The following is a 21,841-nucleotide window of genomic DNA, read 5'->3' on the forward strand; positions in this document are numbered from 1 at the left end:
TCTGACTACGGGGGATAGAATTGCTGTAGACAAAACAATAGTCAACGACAACTTTTATGTGGATGATTGAACCAACATCCTTGACTGAAATTAATATTAAAATGAGGGTACCTTGCCCCTAACTGAAGTTCCCTACCTGTTTATATTTACTGCTATCTGTCCTGCCCAATTCATTACGGTGCCCCTTGTCACACAATCATACCCCTCCCCATCTCCCTGTACAATTTGAAACCTCTTCCTTTAAGCAGCCCACCATATTTTGCCACTATTAACCTTCCTTTAAGTGTGTACTATTCCTCAAATCAAGCTTTCTTCCTTTTCTCTCTGGTGCCCAATCCTGAAGAGTCCTTATGTAGAGATTTCAATCTTCGTTGGGGCTCTTCTTGCCCCCTTGCCTCTGGGTTCACTCCCCACATGGGCAGCATGGTGGCCCAGTGGTTAGCACTACTGCCTAACAACACCAGGGACCCGAGTTCACATCCATCCTCGGGTCACTTTCTGTGTGGAGTTTGTATGTTCTCCCTGTGTCAGTGTGGGATTCCTCTGGGTGCTCTGGTTCCCTTCCACTGTCCAAAAGTGTGCAGATTAGGTTGATTGGCCATGGTAAAATTGCTCCTTAGTGTCATGGGACTAGCAGGGTAAGTACATCGGGTTAAGGGAATAGGGCCTGGGTGGGAGTGTTGTCGGTGCAGGCTTGATGGGCTGAATGGCCTCTTTTTGCACTGTAGGGATTCTATGATTTAATTTCCTGTCAACGTGTAACCTTTCCTTGTCATATTCACAGCCTTTTCCTCAACCTCACCATCTCCTGGGATTGGTCTAATTTTGGGCCAATGATCAAAGAAGTCATTGATGAAGACATCTTTAACGATTGTCTTATATCCCTCAGCATCCACATCAACCCCATCCTCTTTCAATTCCATTGCATTTGGTGATCACCTCTATGAAAACTCTATCCTGCTATTTACAACTGTCCCTTCAAACTCTCAATTTTCTAGCCTGTAGCCTTGCATTGATCAACTACCTCTGCAGTTGTTGATTTTTATCATCTTCATTTTTAATGCCCTAATCAAAAACAAAATCATCAATTTGTTCCATCAAAGGTCAGAATTCTCCCATTTTGGGATGAGTCTTGGAGGAAGGCAGGAACATAGAGTACTTTCCACTGTGGAGGCCAGCTGGAAAACATGCCAAATCTTCCAGCCCTGACTCCATTCATGATGCAACTGGGTGTTTTACGCCACATTCCAAGGTGGGAAAGGCTTGATGTTGTGTAGTCCGCTGTCCTATCCAGCTGCCATATTGAAAAGATACCCAACGTCACTGACCAACCATTGAATGAAGAAGATGAACCTCCTGAAAATGAAGATGGATGCCTGGGAGCAATCTGAGGCCAGAAGATGGGCCTCCAGCGAAAGAGGATAAATCTCCAGGAACATTCTGAGGCTGGAAGATAGAGTTCCTCCAGGACACCAAATCTAGAATATCCACCTGTAGATGCTCTCCCTCCACTGCTATGGTGTTCCAGAATTCATGGTTTCCGGCAGCCTCCATCCTGAAGTCCGGAAGCCACCCCAGGTATTGTTCAGGTGACTTACAACGTCTGCAAAACACGTTGTTCCAAACACGTTTTGTGCCAATTTGATTTCCCACTGCCCTTGTGGGGGAGGTGGGGGGAGGCGGGGAGGTGGGGGCAGGGCGGGGTGGGGCGGTGTACCATGCCTTTATCTCATCGTAATAGCAGGATGCAAATCAGCTTCAAGCTGATGGCCTTCAGTGCTTTCCTGATCTGTCATGCAGGCAAAAAATGTCACCGGGTGGCACGATGACACAGTGGTTAGCACTGCTGCCTCACAGCTACTGGGACCTGGGTTCAGTTCCTGGATTGGGTCACTGTCTGTGTGGAGTTGCACATTCTCCCTGTGTCCGCTTGGGTTTCCAAGTGTAGTGTGTCAAAATTCATAGATGACACTAAGATGGGTGGAAGTGCAAATTGTGCAGAGGACACTGAAAATCTGCAAAGGGATATAGATAACCTAAATAAGTGGGCGAGGGTCTGGCAGATGGGGTACAATGTTGGTGAATGTGAGGTCATTCATTTTGGTAGGAATAATAGCAAAGTGGACTATTATTTAAATGGTAAAAAATTGCAGCATGCTGCTGTGCAGAGGGACCCGGGAGTTTCTGTGTAGGAATCTCAAGGAGTTGGTTTGTAGGTGCAGCAGGAATTAAGAAGGCAAATGGAATTTTGTCCTTCATTGCTAGAGGAATGGAGTTTAAAAACAGAGAGATTATGTTGTACTGTATTAGGTGCTGGTGAGGCCACACCTGGAGTACTGTGTACAGTTTTGGTCTCCTTACTTGAGAAAGGATATACTAACACTGAAGGGGGTGCAGAGGAGATTCACTAGGTTGATGCCGGAGTTGAGAGGGTTAGCTTATGAAGAGAGACTAAGTAGATTGAGGCTATACTCATTGGAATTCTGAAGAATAAGGGGAAATCTTACTGAAACATATAAGATTATGAAAGGAATAGATAAGATAGAAGCAGGGAAGTTGTTTCCACCGGTGGGTGAAACTAGAACTAGGAGGCATAGCCTCAAAATAAGAGGAAGCAGATTTAGGACTGAGTTGAGGAGGAACCTCTTCACACAAAGGGTTGTGAATCTGTGGAATTCCCTGCCCAGTGAAGCAGTTGAGGCTACTTCATTGAATGTTTTTAAGGCAAGAATAGATAAATTTTTGAACAGTAAAGGAATTAAGGGTTATGGTGAGTGGGCGGGTAAATGGAGCTGAGTCCACAAAAAGATCAGCCATGATCTTACTGAATGGCGGAGCAGGCTCGAGGGGTCTGATGGCCTACTCCTGCTCCTAGTTCTTATGTTTTTATGTTCTTATGTTCCTCCAGGTGCTCCAGTTTCCTCCCACAGTCCAAAGGAGTGTGGGATAGGTTGATTGGCCATGCTGAATTGCCCGTCAGTGTCCCAAGATGTGTAGGTTAGGGGGATTAGCAGGGTAAATGTGTGGGTTCGTGGGGATACAGCCTGCTGTGGGATAGTTGTCGGCGCAGATTTGCGGTGCCCTCCTTCTGCACCGCAGGGTTTCTATTTCTAAATTTGGAAATTAATGCCAATGTGAAACTCACTGTTGAACGTTCCACTGAAATCTCCCCGCCCTCACCTGCTGCCATTGAATCTGCCGGTGAGGGTGTAGGAGAATTTTGCCCGATGTTTCACCTCCACACCTGGCACAACAGTCACCAAAACGTCCAAACCTGAGTATACAAGTACAAAACTGGCATAGCTATTCAAAGCCACAGCTAGCTCAACCACCTGGAACTAGACCTCAATTGCATGTGCCTAAAATGATCAATACTCTAGGATTAGCCTGTAGGACAAAAATATATCACTGTTCCTTCACTGTCACTGGGTCAAAATCCTGGGACTCTCTCCCTCACAGCACTTTGGGTGTATCTACACCACATGGACTGCAGCAGTTCAAGAAAGCAGTCCACCACCATCTTCTCAAGGGCAATTAGGGATAGGCAATAACTGTTGGCCTGATTGGTGATGCCCACATCCCATGAATGAATTAAAAACTCTAAGATCCTTTTACCAACCATCTGATTAAGTCTGCCTTTTTCTGCCATTTTTACCCTGACCTCTAACATTGGCTCCTTAAGCTGCAGCTTAGCAAAAACTCTGCTTCCCAATTCCTATCCCCCTCACCGGCTGCCCATTCTGACTTTTATTGGCTCTCATTTCTGCATCATCGCAAATATAAAATTCTAATTGTGTCAGAATTTCTCCATCTCTGTAACCTTTTTCAGCAGTAAAACTGTTCCCCATTCCTAACTGTCCATTCCTTTGAGGTCAATAGTTGGTACGTTTTCTTCTCCCTTCACCCCCTGCATTAGTGGCCTTCAGCCTGTTGGGCCTGCACTCTGGGGCTCCGTCCCTAATACTTCTGGCTTCTCCACCTCCTTCGCTTCCTAATATCTCCTTATGAGTCAGCCTTGATGCGGCTGACAGCATTCACATCTCTGAGACAGGGGGCAAAATGGTTGGAAGAAGCACCTACCTTTACTTCAGCCATGTGGGCCTTCTTCAATAGCTCAATCTCCTTTGCCTTCTTCTGTCTAGCCTCAAGTAAAGCCATTTTTACCGCTTCTTCTTTCTCCCTCTTGGCCTGGGCAAGTATTTACACAGAAACAAGGAATAAGTGTGAATCACTCTGATCATTTCTTAGGAGAAATCATTCATATTAGTTTCAAATCTTTACGAGTCAGGAACTTAGTCAAGCTCAGGTATCAATAACTGTTCACATTTACCTCTCCTCTGGGTGAAATTCACCAGGTCTTTACCTCAATCCCAGACAGAGAGTGAAAAGTGGTTTGTCTGTTAAGAAAACACCTATTATGGTGCAACATTGAAAACAGTCAGGGTTAGTCTGTCGCTTATCTTCTGTCTGCAAAGGTAAGCGAGCAGTGGTATGGAAAATTAGGCTGTGAAGGAAAGACATATAGAGTATACTTTAGGAAGACATAGAGTAAACTTTAACTTTGCAGTGCTTTACGGTTAGAAGGTCATATCTATCTGTGAGGTTATAGGTCACTAAGAAAACTAGGTGGAAATCCATCCTGTTAAATCTCTTCTTGCTCTGTCTATATCAAGCTTTAGGTTCTGGTCAAGGCATGATACCTAAAGCACACAAATTCAATTTAATATTTAAATCCATTTAATTGATGCTTTTTCCACAATTTCCTGCAGTTTTCATTTGGATAAGAAAATAGAAACAGGAATAGGCCATTTGGCCCTTCGATCCTGCTCTGCCATTCATAATGAGCATAGCTGATCATCAAATTCAATATCCTGAACCCCCCCCCACCCCCCCCCCCCTCCCCGTATCCCTTGATCCCATTAACCCCTAGAGCTACATCTAATTCCTTCATGAAATCACGCAACTTTTTGGCCTCAACCATTTTCTATGGTAGTGAATTCCACAGATTTACCATCCTTTGGGTGAAGAAATTTCTTTTCACCTCAGTCAGAAAAGCTTTACCCCTTATTCTCAAACCACAACCCCTAGTTCTGGACTTCCCCACCATCGGGAACATTCTTTCTGAATCTACCCTGTCTAATCCTGTTAGAATTAGATTGTGCTCTGTGGGTGATGGGGCCTGGCACATTCTGGAATGATGGGAAAGCAGGAACTTGCTATGTTTTCAGAAGAATTTCAGTGAATGGAATTACACTTTAACAAAGTGTTGGGTATTATTCTCAGTGCTATTTTCAATTGGTTCAGTTTTTGAAGTTTTGGCCAAGATTTTTGGCGGACACAATTTTATCCACTGCAGTGATAATTTAGAAGATGGGAACTCTAATTGGGATTCCTATTTTGGAATAGGAATCACAAAGCCTTTTACATCAACAGGCATCCCTATCATCAGTGACAATGTCCAAGGCAGCAGTCACACTGTTGTAATTTTAAGGAAATCCCCTTGTTGCTTGATGGAGCAAGAACACTTCAAGATGGATTGTAGGAAATCTAAGATGTCTTCTTCAGTCCTGGCTTCTGACATCTGTGAAACAGTGGCAGAATGCCAACATAGGGAAACCCATGCAATCCTAAGATCATATTCAAACACACTAGAGGCACAATAACATATCCAGTAACTTTTTAGATGAAATGAAGAGCATACAATTCAAACTGAGTAGGGAAATTTGTTGAGGCTGCAAATTGCACTGTGGGGATTGCCACATTTTTTAATACTTTGTATATAATATGCAGCAACATTGCCACTGCAGCTTGAACTCAAGATTGTATTTACACAAAGTAAACATACATTAAAGTAAAGCATGTATGGATGACTCCTTCACATATAAATGCCAAATCTCTAAAATGAAGCTTTCAGATATGTAATTACAACAAGGTGGGACCCACTTTATTCAACACTAACTGACTTAAACATACCTACATCCTGAGTTTACCAGGGTATTGTTCTCCTCTGCCATTCCCCTCAAGTAATCACCTTTATAAACTACCTAAGTTGTAGCGTTCTGACTGACCATGGCAGGAAAAAGGAGGGAGAATATGGATGGGATTTTCTGGCCACGCTCACCCCAAAACCGGAAAATCCCACCTGAGGTCAAAGGACCTTTGCCTGGTCCTGTCCCAACTGCTACGATTCAAGTGGTGAGCAAGATGGGAAAATTTCCCCTTGTTAAGTTTAATCTTCCGTCACTGTTAACAATTTAGACTCTTGTCCAGACAGGCCTTCTGGAAGGCAATCAAGAGTAGGAACCCTGTTGAAACAGTTTAATTGCACTCAATTACTATGTCATATAAATTAAAACAGCCCAGAACAAGCCTGGGATCTTTCTGCTCTGCTTGTCTCACTGGCTCAATGCCATTTACCCATGGAGTGAACATCTATATATTTAAGATTAATAGTGCTTCATATATTTCATACATAGACAATTGAGAAAGATGTATCACATAAATCTTCCTTCAGCTTGATCCAGTTTCTTCCCCCTGCCTCCTTTCTTGTCCCTTGTGGGTGTCAAATCTCAAATCTCAAATTTGTGCTGTTTCATCCTTCAGCATTGATGCTTGGTTATTTCTATCAGAAGTATGGGTGTTGGGTGAAGACCAGACTGGACTGTGATGCCCCCCTCGGTGGAATAGCTACACAATTATAGAATCCCTACAGGGCAGAAAGAGGCTATTTGGCCCATTGAGCCTGCACCGACAACAATCCCATCCAGGCCCTGTCCTCAGAGCCCCACATATTTGTCTCCCTGACACGAAGGAACAATTTAGCACAGCCAGTCAACTTAACCTGCATATCGTTGGAGCGTGGGAGGAAACCAGATCACCCATAGGCAATCCACGCAAACGGGGGAGAACATGCAAACTCCACACAGATAGTCACCTGATGCCAAAATTGAACCTGGGTCTCTTGCACGGTGAGGTAGTAGTGCTAACCACTGTGCCACCATGCCACATTATAGTTCACGTGCTGCCAAGCTATTCCAGCAAGAGAGGTTTCACAGTTGAGCTCAAAACCCAAGCTCGCATACGAACAATGGACGGCTGGATAATGTATCAGACAGTGAACTGTACAACAGCTTTTAGAAAAGGAGGGAAGGGGAGAACATTGGGAATTGAAAAGGAGGGAACTTTTATACCCAATGTAAAAGTGCTGATTTTGCTTCGTCCACAATCTGTTTCTGTTCAAAATCCACGTCTTGCATGTATTGCTTATGAATCTTTTCTCCCAGAGCTATAGTTGCAAAAAAACAATATTTTAATGCATTAATCTATGAAATGATGTTAGACATGAACAGCAAATATATTCATGATGCAAAGGTAAACAAGATGTTGCCTGTGACTAATGTTTGTCTGAAGAATAGGTACTTGATTGCATTAGTAGGATAAAGCAAAGCACATTCACACTGTTGCTGTCACCAACACATTGCATCTTGCACGGGCCTGACTACAATGTTATCAAAAAGGGTCAGAAATGTTGAAGTTCACAAATTTATTTTCAAATTTAGTATGACTATTTAGTTCCATTTTACAATTATTATTTTTGTCTTTGTTGTGAAGATTCAGAAAAATTATGGTTTTATTCACTGAAAGGGTGGCATGGTTGTATTGCTGCGTTACAGTGCCAGGGACCCATGGTCAAATCTGACCTCAGGTGACTGCCTGTGTGAAGTTTGCACATTTTCCCCGTGTCTGTGTGGGTTTCCTCCAGGTGCTCTGGTTTCCTTTCACAGTTCAAAAATGTGCAGGTTAGGTGGATTGGCCATGCTAAATTGATCATTAGTATCTGGGGAATTAATAAGATAAATACATGGGGTTATGGGATAGGGCTTGGGCAGCATTGTTATCAATGCAGACTTGATGGGCCAAATGGCCTCTTTCTGCACTGTCAGGATTCTACTTTTCTATGATTTCTTCTATGAAAGAGAGAAGGTTAAGGAAGGGACCTTGTTAAGTTATGAAATGTTTTGAGAGGGTAATAGAGAAAATTCGTTTTCGTCAATTGGTGAATCAATGAAGTACAAAGTAAGCAGTCTTGGCAGTAGATAGGATGTGAAATTTAAATATCAGCTTTGGTTTGAATGAAGTGCCAAGATTACTGATTGTAGAGTGACTAATGAGTGAGATAATGGTTGGGATTCTCTGATCCATCCCATTTTCCCCGCCGCCACTGCTGCCAGCAAGAATTCGGCGCTCAGCCAAAACTCCATTCACTGCAGCAGGACCAGAGAATCCCAGTGTGGATGAAGTCGTGGAATTCTGGCCAAAATCAACAACAAAGGAATGGATTTTGTGGTGGGGGCTGAAAACGCCAGCCTTCACAACGGTTCAGATGGATAAAGTTATGGCTTATTTAGTTGTTTACTCCGGATAGGCAATCTGACAGCCATGCTGAGAGATCATGGAAGAGCGATGGAGAAATAGTGAACATGGCATGCTGACCATGGTCCATTTGTCCAGATAATATTACCAAGAATAGCAAATACTTAATTAAAAAGAGGAATGAGTTGGCTTGGAGAACAATTTGATATCCTGTATTGTGGAAACAAGGGGTAAATAGTCCTTCAAATTCTGATCCAAAAAGGGTGAAATTCATTTGAGTCTTCAATTTTCATCTCTGGTCAGTACTTATTTCACATTATTGTTCAAAATGTTTCTGGACAGGATGCCAAAATAAACACTAGCAAGTGTATATGTGAATGGTGAAAGAAATTTGTTAGCTAGCACTCTGAGTGCTGGTAAATGTCATTGGGTTAATAATCCAGCGACCCCAGATAATACTCTGGGGACAGGGATATAAATCCCACTATGGCAGCTGGTAATATTCAATAGGATTAATAAAATACATGAATTGTATGATACATGAATAGGCAGGGAATAGAAGGATTTGGACCACGTAAAGGCAAATAAAATGGTCTTTAGTTCACAAAGGTGTGATGTGTCAGTACAGGCATGGTGGGCTGAATGGTCTGTTCCTATGCTGTCTTTGTTTGAAGTTATCACTGGTTGCTGTTAAAAAAAAATCTACTTCACCAATATCCTTTAGGGGACAAAATCTACAGTCCATGCCCGGACTGGGGTAATTCTTATTGCCCTCTGAAATAGCTTAATAAACCATTCAGTTCAAGGGCAGTTCGGGGCAAGTAACAAATGCTTGCCAGTGATGCCCATGAAAGAATAAGAATAGGTGCATGTAATCTACAAAGATATATGTTATTATATATGTTAAATATAAATGTACCATTATTATATCAATTGATTAGAAATGCAGCCTATGCAGTCGTAACAGTAAGATATACTTTGCTTTACTCCATGGTTAATATTTCTTTCTAATACACTGAATCTGGGTGAAATTTGCCAGTATGAGTGGACTAAGCGGAAGGGCTTGTGAAGTGCCAAATTTCTGGCGATCCCTAGGGTTTAACCCAGCTTGACAAATCAAAAGACGGGAAATCTGTTCGGATGAACCTGCGTTTATCTTTCAGATGAGCCACAGTGACAGTGAGCTCGGATTGTCCAGCCTCACATCCCGGGGGAGTGTTTGGGATTTGCTACCATTTGCTACATGGCGATCCCACCGGGATTGGAAACGTCTCCCTTTGAACCAGCGCATTGCGGGGTGGGGGAGAGGTATCAGAAAGCTCAGCTTTAACTCTGCACCACCTCCCCCCCTCCACTCCTCCTCCTTCCTCACCACCCATCCCTAATTCAGCAGAGAAGCTCTGGAGATCCCCTTCCCTCCCAGCCCGGCTGACCCTGGACAAAGATCTCACCCAGGATACATTTGTGAGTCTCCTGCTGGATCACTGCATGAGTTGGTTCCTTGAACCAGGTGGGCAGTCCCGGGGTCCCTCCATCTGGTGTCACCAGCAGCGACTTTCTGGATCTGACATTGAAACACCAAGTGTCCATCAGGGCTCAGATTACACACAATAAGAAAAAAAAATAACCAAGTTAACGAAGGGTGGGGTGGAGGAGGGGACAATGAGCTTCTTCCCAATTAAACGCCTCTTGTCCAAATCTACTGAGCGGATACAGCGCAGGACGCAAAGCAGAAGCGCATCTCGTCTCTCAGTGTGCTTTAATGTTAATGCAGGCTGACATACAGGTGGGTCATCGTTACCAAGGCAACGGGTCCAAGGTTAAAGTCCAGCAGTTGTCACAGTGACGGTGCAAAGCGTGAACTGGACAAATGAGGGCGGAGAGAGGGAGAGAAACTGAGTGTGGGAGGGAGGCGAGGGAGGGAGGGAGTGAGAAGGAGGACAAGCAGAGATTGACATGGATTCGAAGAGGCAAGGAGAGGAGAGGAAGAATGGGAAGGAGCCAGGGAGGTAGGACAAGGCTGAGAGAGAGAGAGTGAAGAGAAGGAGAGGCAGGAGGTAGGGATGGGAAGAGAGAGGTTGAGGGAGAGTGAAAGAGGAGGAAGGGGGGGGGGAGAGGGAACGGACGAAGGGATGGGGATGGAGCGTGGAGCGGGGTGGGGAGCGGGGGGGGGAAGGAAGAGTGGGGAGAGAGAAGGATTGAAGTTGAAGGAGAGGCTGAGGAATGATAAAATCAAAGAGAAGCAGAGATAAACCTTGAGAATGCTTAACAAGATCATGGTTGAATTTCCGTAACAATTGCACCTTCCCACCCTACCCCCACAAATCTTCATTCTCTGAGTACTCAATGTTTTATCATTCTCAGCCCTGAATACACTCAGAGACTGAGCATCTACAAATCTCTGGAATTAACCATTCCAAAGATTCACAACTCTCTGAAGGAAGAAATTTCCCAACTCAGTCCTAAATACCTGACCCTTTATCCCAAGACTATGCTAACTAGTTCTAGACTCCCCATCCAAGGGAAACAACATCTCAGCATCCACTCATTAAGGCCAATGAGATTTTATACATTTCTATGGGGAAATGGTCGAGAGATTCACGTTTCTAGGTGTCCAGGGTCACCAACAAGCTGGCCTGCTCCCTCCATGCTAAGTCTTTAGTTATGAAAGCACACAAACACCTCTACTTTTTCAGAAGTGGGTTTCCCCTGGGTGCTCCGATTTCCTCCCAGTCTGAAAGAGTGCAGGTTAGGTGCATTCATTGGCTGTGCTAAATTCTCCTTCAGTGTACCGGAATAGGCGCCAGAGTGTGACGACTAGGGTGTCCACATTATTTTACATCTTCATTCTTTATGAGTGTTAATTTAAAAAATAAAGTTAATGCTTTTACTCCCTCTAGTGGCCAATGTGAACAGAACAGTTTCACTTTTCTCCAAATAAATTCAAGTTGAAGCTTTGTACTGGTACATATATTGTATGCAGTTATGAACACATCTGCTTTCAGCTTAATGGACAAAACCACCAACATTTGTGGTACTGAGCCAAAGAGATGAGGAGGACTCCAGATTGTAGCCCTGGTTGGCATCAAACTCAGCCAAGATAGTAGAGGGCACCACTGAGGGGTTTGATGTCCCCACGTAAATACTTCCCCATCAAAACGACTAAAACCTTTCAGTAGTACTCTTCACTTAGTATTTTGTATCAGCAGCAACAATGATAAACAATTGTGCCAGCAGCACTGGGGTGTAAATCCCACCGATTTGGCCCAGATGCAGTAGGGACTTGGGTTCAATTCTGGGCTAGGATTTGTGCGGAGTCAGCATGTTCTTCCTGTGCCTGTGTGGGTTTCCTCCCAAAGTCTGAAAGACATGCTGGTTAGATATGTGTCTGTGCTAAATTCTCCTTCAGTGTACCCAATCAGGCGTTGGAGTGTGGCAATAAAGAGATTTTCACAGTAACTTTATTACAGTGTCAATGTAAACCTACTTGTCACACTAATAAATAAACTTTAAAAACTTAAACAACGTGATTTCTCAGACCTTCTTGTCCAGTCAGAGATTATCTCAGCCAAATTTGCAATGTTAAATTCACCACACATTGTGCTTTTTTATTGTTATTAATAACTGCCATATTTTACATGATGATTTTGGATATCAATCAGAAAGAATTTGCTATTTCCAGGAAAAGTATGGACAATTTGCATATGTGTAACAGTTTAACTTCAGGATGCCAAAGAAGTTTTATAACCAATAAATGAATTTTTAAACCCGCAGTTACCATTGTCAAGGCAAATGTCATCAACAGCAGACAAGCAGCAAAATTAATACCAGAATCATTTGTTTCTGTAATGTTCATGAGAGGAGGATTTTTGGTCTGGGAATTAAGGAAACTCCCAACTCTTCTAATAAGCCGTGATTTTTTTTAATGATTGGACATCTTATATAAATAACAGCACCCTCAACAAAACAACACAGCTTCTTCACAACTGCAGTATCAATCTAACATATAGGCACTAATTAAATGCTGGCAAATTCCCTGGATCTGATAGCCTACATCTGGAGGATATTAAAGCATTAGCAAATGAGATAGTGGGTGCAATGGTTTTGATTTTCCAGAATTTCCTAGATTTTAGAACAATACTCATGGATTAGAAGGTAAGAATGGAGGAAGAGGGGGAACTGGGAATTATTGGTTGTTTATCCACTTTGGTAGAAAAATTAGAATATGTCTTAAATGAAGATTGAGAAATGTTTGCGTTCAGAGGGGTCGGGATGTCCTTCAGCGTAAGTCACAGAAAAAAAATGTTGGAATTGGATGTCCTCAGTAAATAATCAATCATTTTACTGTCACATAATAGGCATTCTTCAGTGTCTTCATTTTAAACCCTTCAGGCCTACTGACTCCCACACTGAAATGCACAATGGGCAAAGCTCTAGGCCTGGAGTGTAAAAAAAGTAGCCAGCATAATCAAGGACCCCACGTACCATGGACACACTCTCATCCATCTTCTTCTGTTGGGAAAAAGATACAAAAGTCTGAGGACACGTACCTCTCATGTACAAAGAACAATGGGCAAAGAAATGTAGTGAGTCAGTAATGGGTATTGTGCTCCAATATTCACAATTTTACACAGTCTTTTTGTAATAGGACAGAAGCATTTTCAAGAAATCCCAAACTTTGAAAGAAACCATAATTATGAAAGGAAACATTAAGTTTATTTTATACTATCTTGAGGATAGATAGTCCATAGCAAACAGCTTCAGTTAGTTCAGAAAGTGGCCAGGTCTCTCTCAGCCTGAAATATTAAACTAAGTTTTCTCTCTTCAGATGCTGATAGACCTATTGTGCATTTTCAAAATTTTGTGTTTATTAGCAGCAAGTGAGAATTTCTTGATTATAATTTGACAACCCCTCCCCCCTTTATTGTTACATCAGTCACAACGGACATGGATTTAAGCAACAGAAAAACAATGACTGTCAACAACTTTCACAGAGAATATAAAAGGCAGAAGCCTCAGAAAAATACTCAATGGCAATTGGGAGACAGACTAACATTTCATTACCACCGGATTATTGTTCAGGAAGGAGCAAGTCTTGCCAGTTTGTCTCCCGCCTATTACATGGAGTTTTCATAATGACCGGATTGAAATAGTCTGCTCAATTACTAGAAACACCACTTCCATTTGACCAGAGTGGCACAGACTATAAAACAGTCATTCCTGTGGGTAGCCTCTCACATATCAAAACTTTCCCCATAAAATAATGACACATCCTACTACTTTGACAACAGGAAGAGGAAGTCACACTCTGGGCAGAAGACACATCGGGTAAGAGGCATCAGGAGTTGAAGGAAGCTTATTAAATCCTATTCAAATGTTCAATTGCTCCTTTTGTATCTCAAAGTAATTTGTACATGACCGTTAGCTGGTGCAGTCGCCGAAGGTTGAATCAGTCATGCATTCCTTGGGAAGGCAAATGTGTATTTGAGAATCTAAAATAAGTACTCAAAGACTTAACTATCAAGGTAAATTATGCTCAACATCATAGGGACACTGAGGTCTCTATCTCACTCCGCACATTCTCAGGACTGAGTTTTGGCTACATAATATTAATAGCAAAAATAACCGCAAATGCTTTTTATTTTCATGGTTGCAATATTGCTTCTCCTGATTCAACTGGTATTTCATTCCCACTTTGATGTTTTCCGTCTTGTGTATCTTGTTCCTTCACTATCAATTGCTTCATACAAATCTGCCTTGTTTTCTGCTGTGGCGTTCAAATAAGCAATGTAACCCACACATAATGTTATGGTCAATAGTCCAAAAGCCATCACAGGTTTATTCTGTCACAGAAACACAAAAGACAGAAAGTAAATTTTACATATAAATTTGAATTTCTTTTGTTATATGAAGAAATATTGCTATTTTGACAACTTTCCACTACCGAAGCATTTTTTAAAAATTCATTTGTGGGACATGGGCATCGCCTGTTGGCCAGCATTTATTGCTCATTCCTAGTTGTCCTCGGAGGACAGTTGAGAGTCAAACACATTGCTGTGGATCTGAAGTCACATGTAGGCCAGACCAGGTAAGGATGGCAGATTTCCTTCCCTAAAGGACATTAGTGAACTAGATGGGTTTTTCCAACAATTGATAATGGTTTCATGGTTATCAGTAGATTCTTAATTCCAAAAATTTTTATTGAATTCAAATTCCTGCCCTGACAGGATTCAAACCCAGGTCCTCAGAACATTAGCAGTTTCTGGATTAAAGTTAAGATTTTTGAAGCTTAATTATTAGTCACAAGTAGGCTTATATTAACATTGTAACGAAGTTACTGTGAAAATCTCCTGGTCACCACACTCCCGGTGCCTGTTCGGGTATACTGAAGGAAAATGTAACATGGCCAATGCACTTAACCAGCATGTCTTTCGGACCGTGGGAGGAAACTGGAGCTCCCAAAGGAAACCCATGCAGACATGGGGAGAATGTGCAAATGATTGCAAAGAATTAAGAGTCTAGCAATTATACCACCAAGCCATTGCCTCCCCGAATGATTCACAAAATATGATTTCTTAAAACTCCAATTATTGTTTTCCGTAGAAGCAATTCCTTCTTTTCAAGGTGTGCTCATAAAACAGTAAGAAAATAGAGCATTCCAAGCACAGAGGGCTGGATTTTCAGTTGAGGGGGTCCGCCCCAAACCTAAAGGAAACAGTCGCTCTTTGGGATCTTCATGGAGGCGCCCCCTTGACTGGCATGGCGACAGGTTCCCCGTCTAATAAAAGGCAATACGTGGCTCTCAACACTGCAGGACCAATCTGACGGCCTCCACCATAAGACAGCAAGCAGGCTGTAGTAAAGGGTAAGTAACTCAGAGGGTGTTTCAAGATAGAAGCACCCTTTTTTCACCCACTTCTTTCAAAGTTTAAATGAAAAAAGCCAGAAAAATTAGCTGGGCCACCATTATGCAAGATCCCAGGCAGCCTCCCTTTAGCCATGGTTAACAATTGGCTACCTGTTCCGTGGGGACGAGTAGCTCTGTGGACTCCATATTCACATAAATGGCGCTGGCATTTTTGGTTCCATTTGCCTCCATACCCAACCTCGGTGGGACCCAAAGATTCAGTTACCCGTGTCAGAAATAGCGCAAGTTATTTATAAGATCTTTCTCCTCTGCACCAACAATGTCCCTCAAACCCAAACTAAGAAGACTCATTTCTACGCCAAAGAGAATTTTACTACTTCCAATATCAGGCAGTGAGAAATAGCGAGTGGCTTTGTACTGCGGAGCTGCGATCATCAAGGAATGGTTTTAATTTTCTCAGGCTCATTTCATGCTCACTCTTTGGAAGGAAGAATGGTAGGAAGGACTATTACTTACGTGGCGAAAAACTGCAGCAGGCGACAGTGCAGAGGGACCTCGGGGTCCTTGTGCATGAGTCGCAAAAACCCAGCTTGCAGGTGCAGCAGGTGGTCAGGAAGGCGAATGGGATGCTGGCCTTCATAGCGAAGGGGATTGAATATAAAAGTAGGGAGGTCTTGCTGCAGCTGTATAGGGCATTGGTGAGGCCGCAGCTGGAGTACTGTGTGCAGTTTTGGGCGCCGCACCTGCGCAAAGATATTTTGGCCTTGGAGGGAGTGCAGAGGAGGTTTACTAGGCTGATACCGGAGTTGAGGGGGTTGAGCTATGAGGAGAGGCTGAATGAACTAGGCTTGTACTCGTTGGAGTTTAGAAGAATGAGGGGAGATCTCATTGAGACGTATAAGATGATGAATGGGATGGATAGGATAGAGGTGGAGAGACTCTTCCCGCTCAAAAAAGACAGTAGGACTAGGGGGCACAGCCTCAAGATAAAGGGGGGGCGTTTTAGAACAGAGTTGAGGAGGAACTTCTTCACTCAAAGGGTGGTGAATCTCTGGAATTCTCTGCCCGTTGAAGTGGTGGAGGCTGCCTCGCTAAATATTTTTAAGACGCGGGTTGATGGGTTTTTGATAAGAGAGGGGATTAAGGGTTATGGGGAGAGGGCGGGAATGTGGAACTGAGCCACGACAGATCAGCCATGATCTTATTGAATGGCGGTGCAGGCTCGAAGGGCCAGATGGCCTACTCCTGCTCCTATTTCTTATGTTCTTATGTTCTTACAACCAACACTGACTGTGAGGAGGTCCAGGCAACTCACTTGTTTAGATTGGAATCCAGGACACAGTGAAAGTGAAATGGCAATGCTTCAACCTATTACACTCGATCATTAAAGCTTGCGTGCAGGCCAGACCATCTGGCAACATCATTCTGATTAGCCAACCGGTGATATATTTGTAATAGAGGATAACCATTTTCACTGCCTACCAACGTTGAAAGAGGTTGAAACTGGACAAAGTGCCACGTGTTGGAATTTTAGTGCTGGAGTAGGGTTAGAAAGAAGGTTACAAATAGCGAAGCCTCTACTTCTAACTTAGACTAGAATCATATAATCCCTACAGCACAGAAGGAGGCCCATCGCGGCTCCTCTGACATCAATCCCATCCAGGCCCGATCCCTGTAACGTCACATATTTATTTACCTATTAATCTCCCTGAAATCGTCCTAACACTAAGGAGCAATTTAGCATGGCCAATCAACATAACCCACAACGGTGAGTCCTTGAACCCACAATGCGAGAGCCAGGTGCTCGACTGTCTTTGAATGTCACAATGTTCAAAAACAACACTGTCCAAATTTAAGTGGTGATTTCCTTACAGGTTTAATGAAGAGCTCTGGATTAACTGCTCGAAAGAGGCTGGTGGTTCGGATTCCTCTCAGTCCTGGACTTTTGTAACCGGCGCTCTTTGGAGGCTCTGTCTTTGCTTCAGTCGGGTCAGGGGAAGACGACATAGCTGACAACTGTCCAGTTTATCAATCTGCGCACAATAGGGTAAAGGGCATTTAACAACTTACATTTATCTAGTGCCTTTAACCGAACAAAACATCCCAAGGTGCTTTAAAGGAGCCTAATAAAACAAAACACGACAGCCACATTAAAGGGTATGAGCACAGGTGACCAAAAGCTGGGTTAAAGAGATAGCTTTTAAGGAGTGTTTTAAAGGAGGAAAAGCAATGCAGAAAGGCAGGGGGAGAGAATTTCAAAGCTTGAGGCCCAAGTTGCAGCCACCATTGCGCATCCCTGATTTTAATCACTACATCAAAGATTACAGCAGCATAGATATCGAGGTGGGTTATGGGGGCCACAAGACATTACAAAGAGACAGGAATTGGCAAGATCATGGGGAGAGGTGAAAACAAGAGTGAGAATTTTAAAATTAACTCGTTGCATGACTGCTAGCCAGTGTAGGTCAGCGAGCACAGGGACGAAAAAAGAGGGAATTGATTTGAGTTGAGACACAGACAGCCGAGTTTTGGATCAGCTTGTTTACAAATGTGGAAGACCAGTCTGCGGTGTTTGGAATAGCTGAGTCTGGAGGTAACAAAAGGCATCAATGAGGGTTTCAGCAGTAGATAAACTGAGACTGGGGCAAAGCTGGTGATGTCACAGAGGTGGAAAGTGGTGGTCTTGGTGATGGTGCGAATGTGAGGTCAGAAGCTCACATCAGGGTCAAGTGTGACAACAAGGTTGCAAACAGACTGGTTTAATCTCAGACTGTTGCCAGGGAGAGGGATGAAGTCAGTAGCTGGGGTAAAGGGTTTTCAGCAGGGATAATGCTGCTCATTAATTAATTGTCAATAATTAATTGAAGGAAATTTCAGCTCATCCAGTACTGGATGTCAGACAGGCAATCTGATAATTTAGTAACAATCAAGGGTGGCACAGTGGTTAGCACTGCAGCCTCACAGCGCCAGGGATCTGGTTGGCACGGTGAGCTGGGTATGATGCGCTTTTGGATATCAGTGCAGACTCAATGGGCTAAATGCCTTATGCACTGTAGGGATTCCATTGTTCTTTGGGTTCTATTAACCTATAGAGATTGTGATAAAATAGAGCTAAGTGTTGTCAGTATACATTAAAATGAACGCTGTGCCTTCCAATGATGTTGCTGAGGGGCAGCATGTGGTTGGAAAATGGGAGGGGGCCAAGTAGCAATCCTTAATGGACACCAGAAGTAGTTAATAGGGAAAATGTTTCTTACAAAGTGAATGCTTTCCTTGCTTTTATCCTTTTTTTGTTTACTGCACTTTTTTTAAGATTGGAAAAATTGTCTTAATTGTTTTGCCCATATTGTGACCACAGAAAGGCTATTTTGTTTGATAGGAGTCACGAATTGTAAATTGTTACAGAGAACAGGAAGTGCATCTATCCTATTAAGCCTCTCAAGAATGCTACATATTTCAATGAGATCAGCCCTTATTATTCTAATCTCCCGAGAACAGAGGCCTAGTCTACTCCATCTCTTCCCAAAGGACAATCCTTTCATCTCAGGACTCAGTCTAGTGAATCTTGATTGACTCACTCCAAGGCAAGTGTATCCTTCCTTTGGAAAGGGGATCAAAAATATATACAGTACTATCGGTGTGGTCTTACCAAAGTCCCATGTAATTGCAGGAAGATTTCTTTACTCTTACAATTCAATGCCTTTTAATAGTCATTTGGTATTTCAGAACTTGATAATTGCTGAAGAAAGAGACATGTCAAAACTTTTCATCCTAAACTCATTGGGACACTTTGTCAAGGAAACAACAACTTCAAACTGTATGAGAAGAGAATTCTGATTGGTTGGCAAGTGGACTCTGATTGATAGAAGCATTGCTATGGAGAATGCAACAGTTGGTGGTGACTGCCGGACATTTTTTCAGTAATACCCTCTGTAACAAACACTTATACCCTCTGACTTGCTAATTAATCGAGATACCGACATGTTCACTTTGTGATTCATGCAGGACACCCAGGTTTCTCTGAAAGTTAATATTTCCCAATCCCTCACCACTTAAAATATATTTGAGTATTGCTGAAAAAACATTGTCTTGCACCCATTAGGACAATTCACAAGGATACCAAATGTAAAGTGAAAACAAGTTACACTACACAAGAAAAGAGTGCAGATTGGTTGGCAAATGGACCCTTATTGGTAAGGGTGTTGCCATGGAAAATACCAAACGACTATGAATAATAATTGTTTTCTCTGTCGAAGGGAAAAGAGAGGATTGTATTCACTGGAGTTTTGAAGAGTGAGCAGGAATCTCATAGAAACTTATAAAATTCTAACAGGGTTAGGCGGTAGATTCAGAAAGAATGTTCCTGATAGTGAGGGAGTCCAGAACTAGGAGTCATACTTTGAGGATAAGGGTAAACCTTTTAGAACTGAGATGAGGAGAAATTTCTTCACCCAGAGAGTGATGAATGTGTAGAATTCACTACCACAGAAAGTAGTTTTGGCCAAATCGTTGTCTGATTTCAAGAAATTAGATAAAGCTCTTGGGGCTAAAGGCTTCAAGGCATATGGGGAAAGGGGGAGGGGAATCAGGATATCAAATTTCTGATCAGCTATGATCATCGTGAATTGCAGAGCAAGCTCAAAGGACTGAATGGCCTACTCTAGCTTCTAGCTTCTATAATAGCAAAAGAGTTGTGTAGAGGAAAAAAGACAAGAGAAAGTGTATGGAAGGAGAGAAGAAAAAGTGGAGAGAGTAGAAAAGCAATAGGAAAAACAAAAGTGATGGAGAATAATAGGAGTGTCAAGAGAAACTGAAGTGAAGGACAAGTTAAAATAGAGAGTAAAAAACAGGAGAGGTTTCAGTACTTTTCAAATAGTGTTAGGGAGGGTGATGATGGCATTTTGGAAAAGGAGGGGGGAGGTCAATTGGCATTTTTTTGTTCTTTCTAACTGATGCAACCAGCAGGTTCCACAAAGTTCCACCACTGCCAGTCCCAAACATTCAAAGGTCAAACCAATAACACAAACAGAAATAGCTGGAAGCGCCTAGTAAAGTCAAGATCATGTGGATACAATGACTGAATAAATAATATCCCTTCAAAAGTCAGATATTTTCAAGAGACCGTAGAGAAGTATTGCTAAGTAAGTGCCCTTTGTTTTCATATTATCCTACAATAATCAGTTGAATACAGTAAAGTCTTTCCCTCTGATTTCTTTATAGTCCTAGTAAGAAGTCTGACAACACCAGGTTTAAGTTCTTTATAGTCCTTCCAGACATGTTAAAAATAAAATCACAACCTGTATATTTTCAAGGCCAATGCTGCCTATGATGCTTATTCCCTGTTTGTGTGCTTACACATCACTCTGGCAGTCAGTAGTACAAACTTCACGCTTCCTCAGTAAGTTTCAGCAGCAACAACACAACCCCCAACTCCTCACAGCTTCCTTGCTGCCAAGGAGCTCCAGGAAATAAAGCTGGACCCACACTCTGTAAATCCACACACCCATCAGCGCCATCATATGGCTGGCTGACAACACAACCCTAAAGAAGGTACAGTACATTACGTAAAAAAATTCTATCCAAAAAGAAAAGTTTAGTTTATTCATTTGTGTCACAAGTAGGCCGACATTAACAGTGCAATGAAGTTATTGTCAAAATCCCCTAGTCGCCACACTCTGGTGCCTGTTCGGGTATCCTGAGGGAGAATTTAGCACGACCAATGTACCTCATCAGCACACCTTTCAGACTGTGGGAGGAAACTTGAGCACCCGGAGGAAACCCACACAGACACGGGGAGAATGTGCAGACTCTGCACAGACAGTAGTGATCCAAGCTTGGGATCAAACCCAGGTCCCTGGAGCTGTGAAGCAGCAGTGCTAATCGGGCAAATTCAAATTGAAATCCAATTCATGGTCCCCACGAGAGGGACAAACAAGATCCCAGCTGAGAAGATGAGGCATTGCTCCCCATTCTGGGTTTGATCTGACGCTTTTGGTTGAGATGGCTTTGAAATATTTAATCAGGTGAGGCCTTGATTGAACCTCATCAGCTACCCTGATCTTTTACTACACCATCGCCATGACGATCAATCTGTCCAATCATTGACTCTCCATCACTTCATCCTCAAGAAGAGGTGCAGCAACTTGAGAGAAATCTCTTTCTGGATGAGCCAACCAATTTGTTCCCCCACTACGTTCTGGTGCTGAAAGAAAAGATAATATGTTACAGTAGTCAGGCCATTCAAACACTGCAATAGCAACCTAACCACTTAAATAATCAATGAAACAATTTGCACCATTGATTCAGTTATGTCACAACGTTCAGGTTGATCCATGTGCATTAATGTTGTATAACACAAGTTATCAGTATTCAGGCTGGTAGATCTGAAACCCCCATCAGGAGGACACCACCACAATTTGGGTTCACACATGCTACGATGTGAAACTGAAAATTCAAACACTTGCTTAGTTTGTCACATCACCCAGTTTTCACCTCAATCCCTCTCCTTTCAAATTAAAATATAATTAAAAGATCTAGTTGTATCCAATTTGTGCATTTTGCCTTTGTGTTCTGGGGGCGGGAGTGGGCAGGGTCAGGAGG

General features: G+C 42.7%; 1 protein-coding gene across 2 annotated transcripts; it reads right to left on the reverse strand.

Moving 5' to 3' along the window:
• Positions 1 to 12,964: 12,964 nt before the first annotated feature.
• smim8 (small integral membrane protein 8) lies at positions 12,965 to 20,692 on the reverse strand. Of its 2 annotated transcripts, none has more exons than XM_080192789.1 (3): positions 20,597 to 20,692; positions 17,114 to 17,274; positions 12,965 to 14,216 (listed from the first exon to the last, which is right to left on the reverse strand). In XM_080192789.1, the coding sequence occupies exons 2-3, from the start codon at positions 17,246 to 17,248 to the stop codon at positions 14,058 to 14,060; spliced, it is 294 nt and encodes a 97-aa protein (XP_080048915.1). In that variant the 5' UTR covers positions 17,249 to 17,274; positions 20,597 to 20,692; the 3' UTR covers positions 12,965 to 14,057. The 2 variants fall into 2 exon arrangements, with proteins under 2 accessions (XP_080048915.1, XP_080048914.1); XM_080192788.1 differs by having other exon boundaries at positions 20,539 to 20,683.
• Positions 20,693 to 21,841: the final 1,149 nt, after the last annotated feature.

Source organism: Carcharhinus amblyrhynchos, chromosome 7 (assembly GCF_965287045.1).
Source record: "Carcharhinus amblyrhynchos chromosome 7, sCarAmb.v2.hapA, whole genome shotgun sequence".
NCBI lineage: Eukaryota > Metazoa > Chordata > Chondrichthyes > Carcharhiniformes > Carcharhinidae > Carcharhinus > Carcharhinus amblyrhynchos.

Excerpts from the sequence above, each read along its gene's own strand:
- smim8 (XM_080192789.1), bottom strand. The coding sequence starts at position 17,248 with ATGTCGTCTTCCCCTGACCCGACTGAAGCAAAGACAGAGCCTCCAAAG. Across the intron at positions 14,217-17,113 it reads CAGAGCTCTTCATTAAACCT|AATAAACCTGTGATGGCTTT; the intron begins GTAAGGAAATCA and ends TTTCTGTGACAG.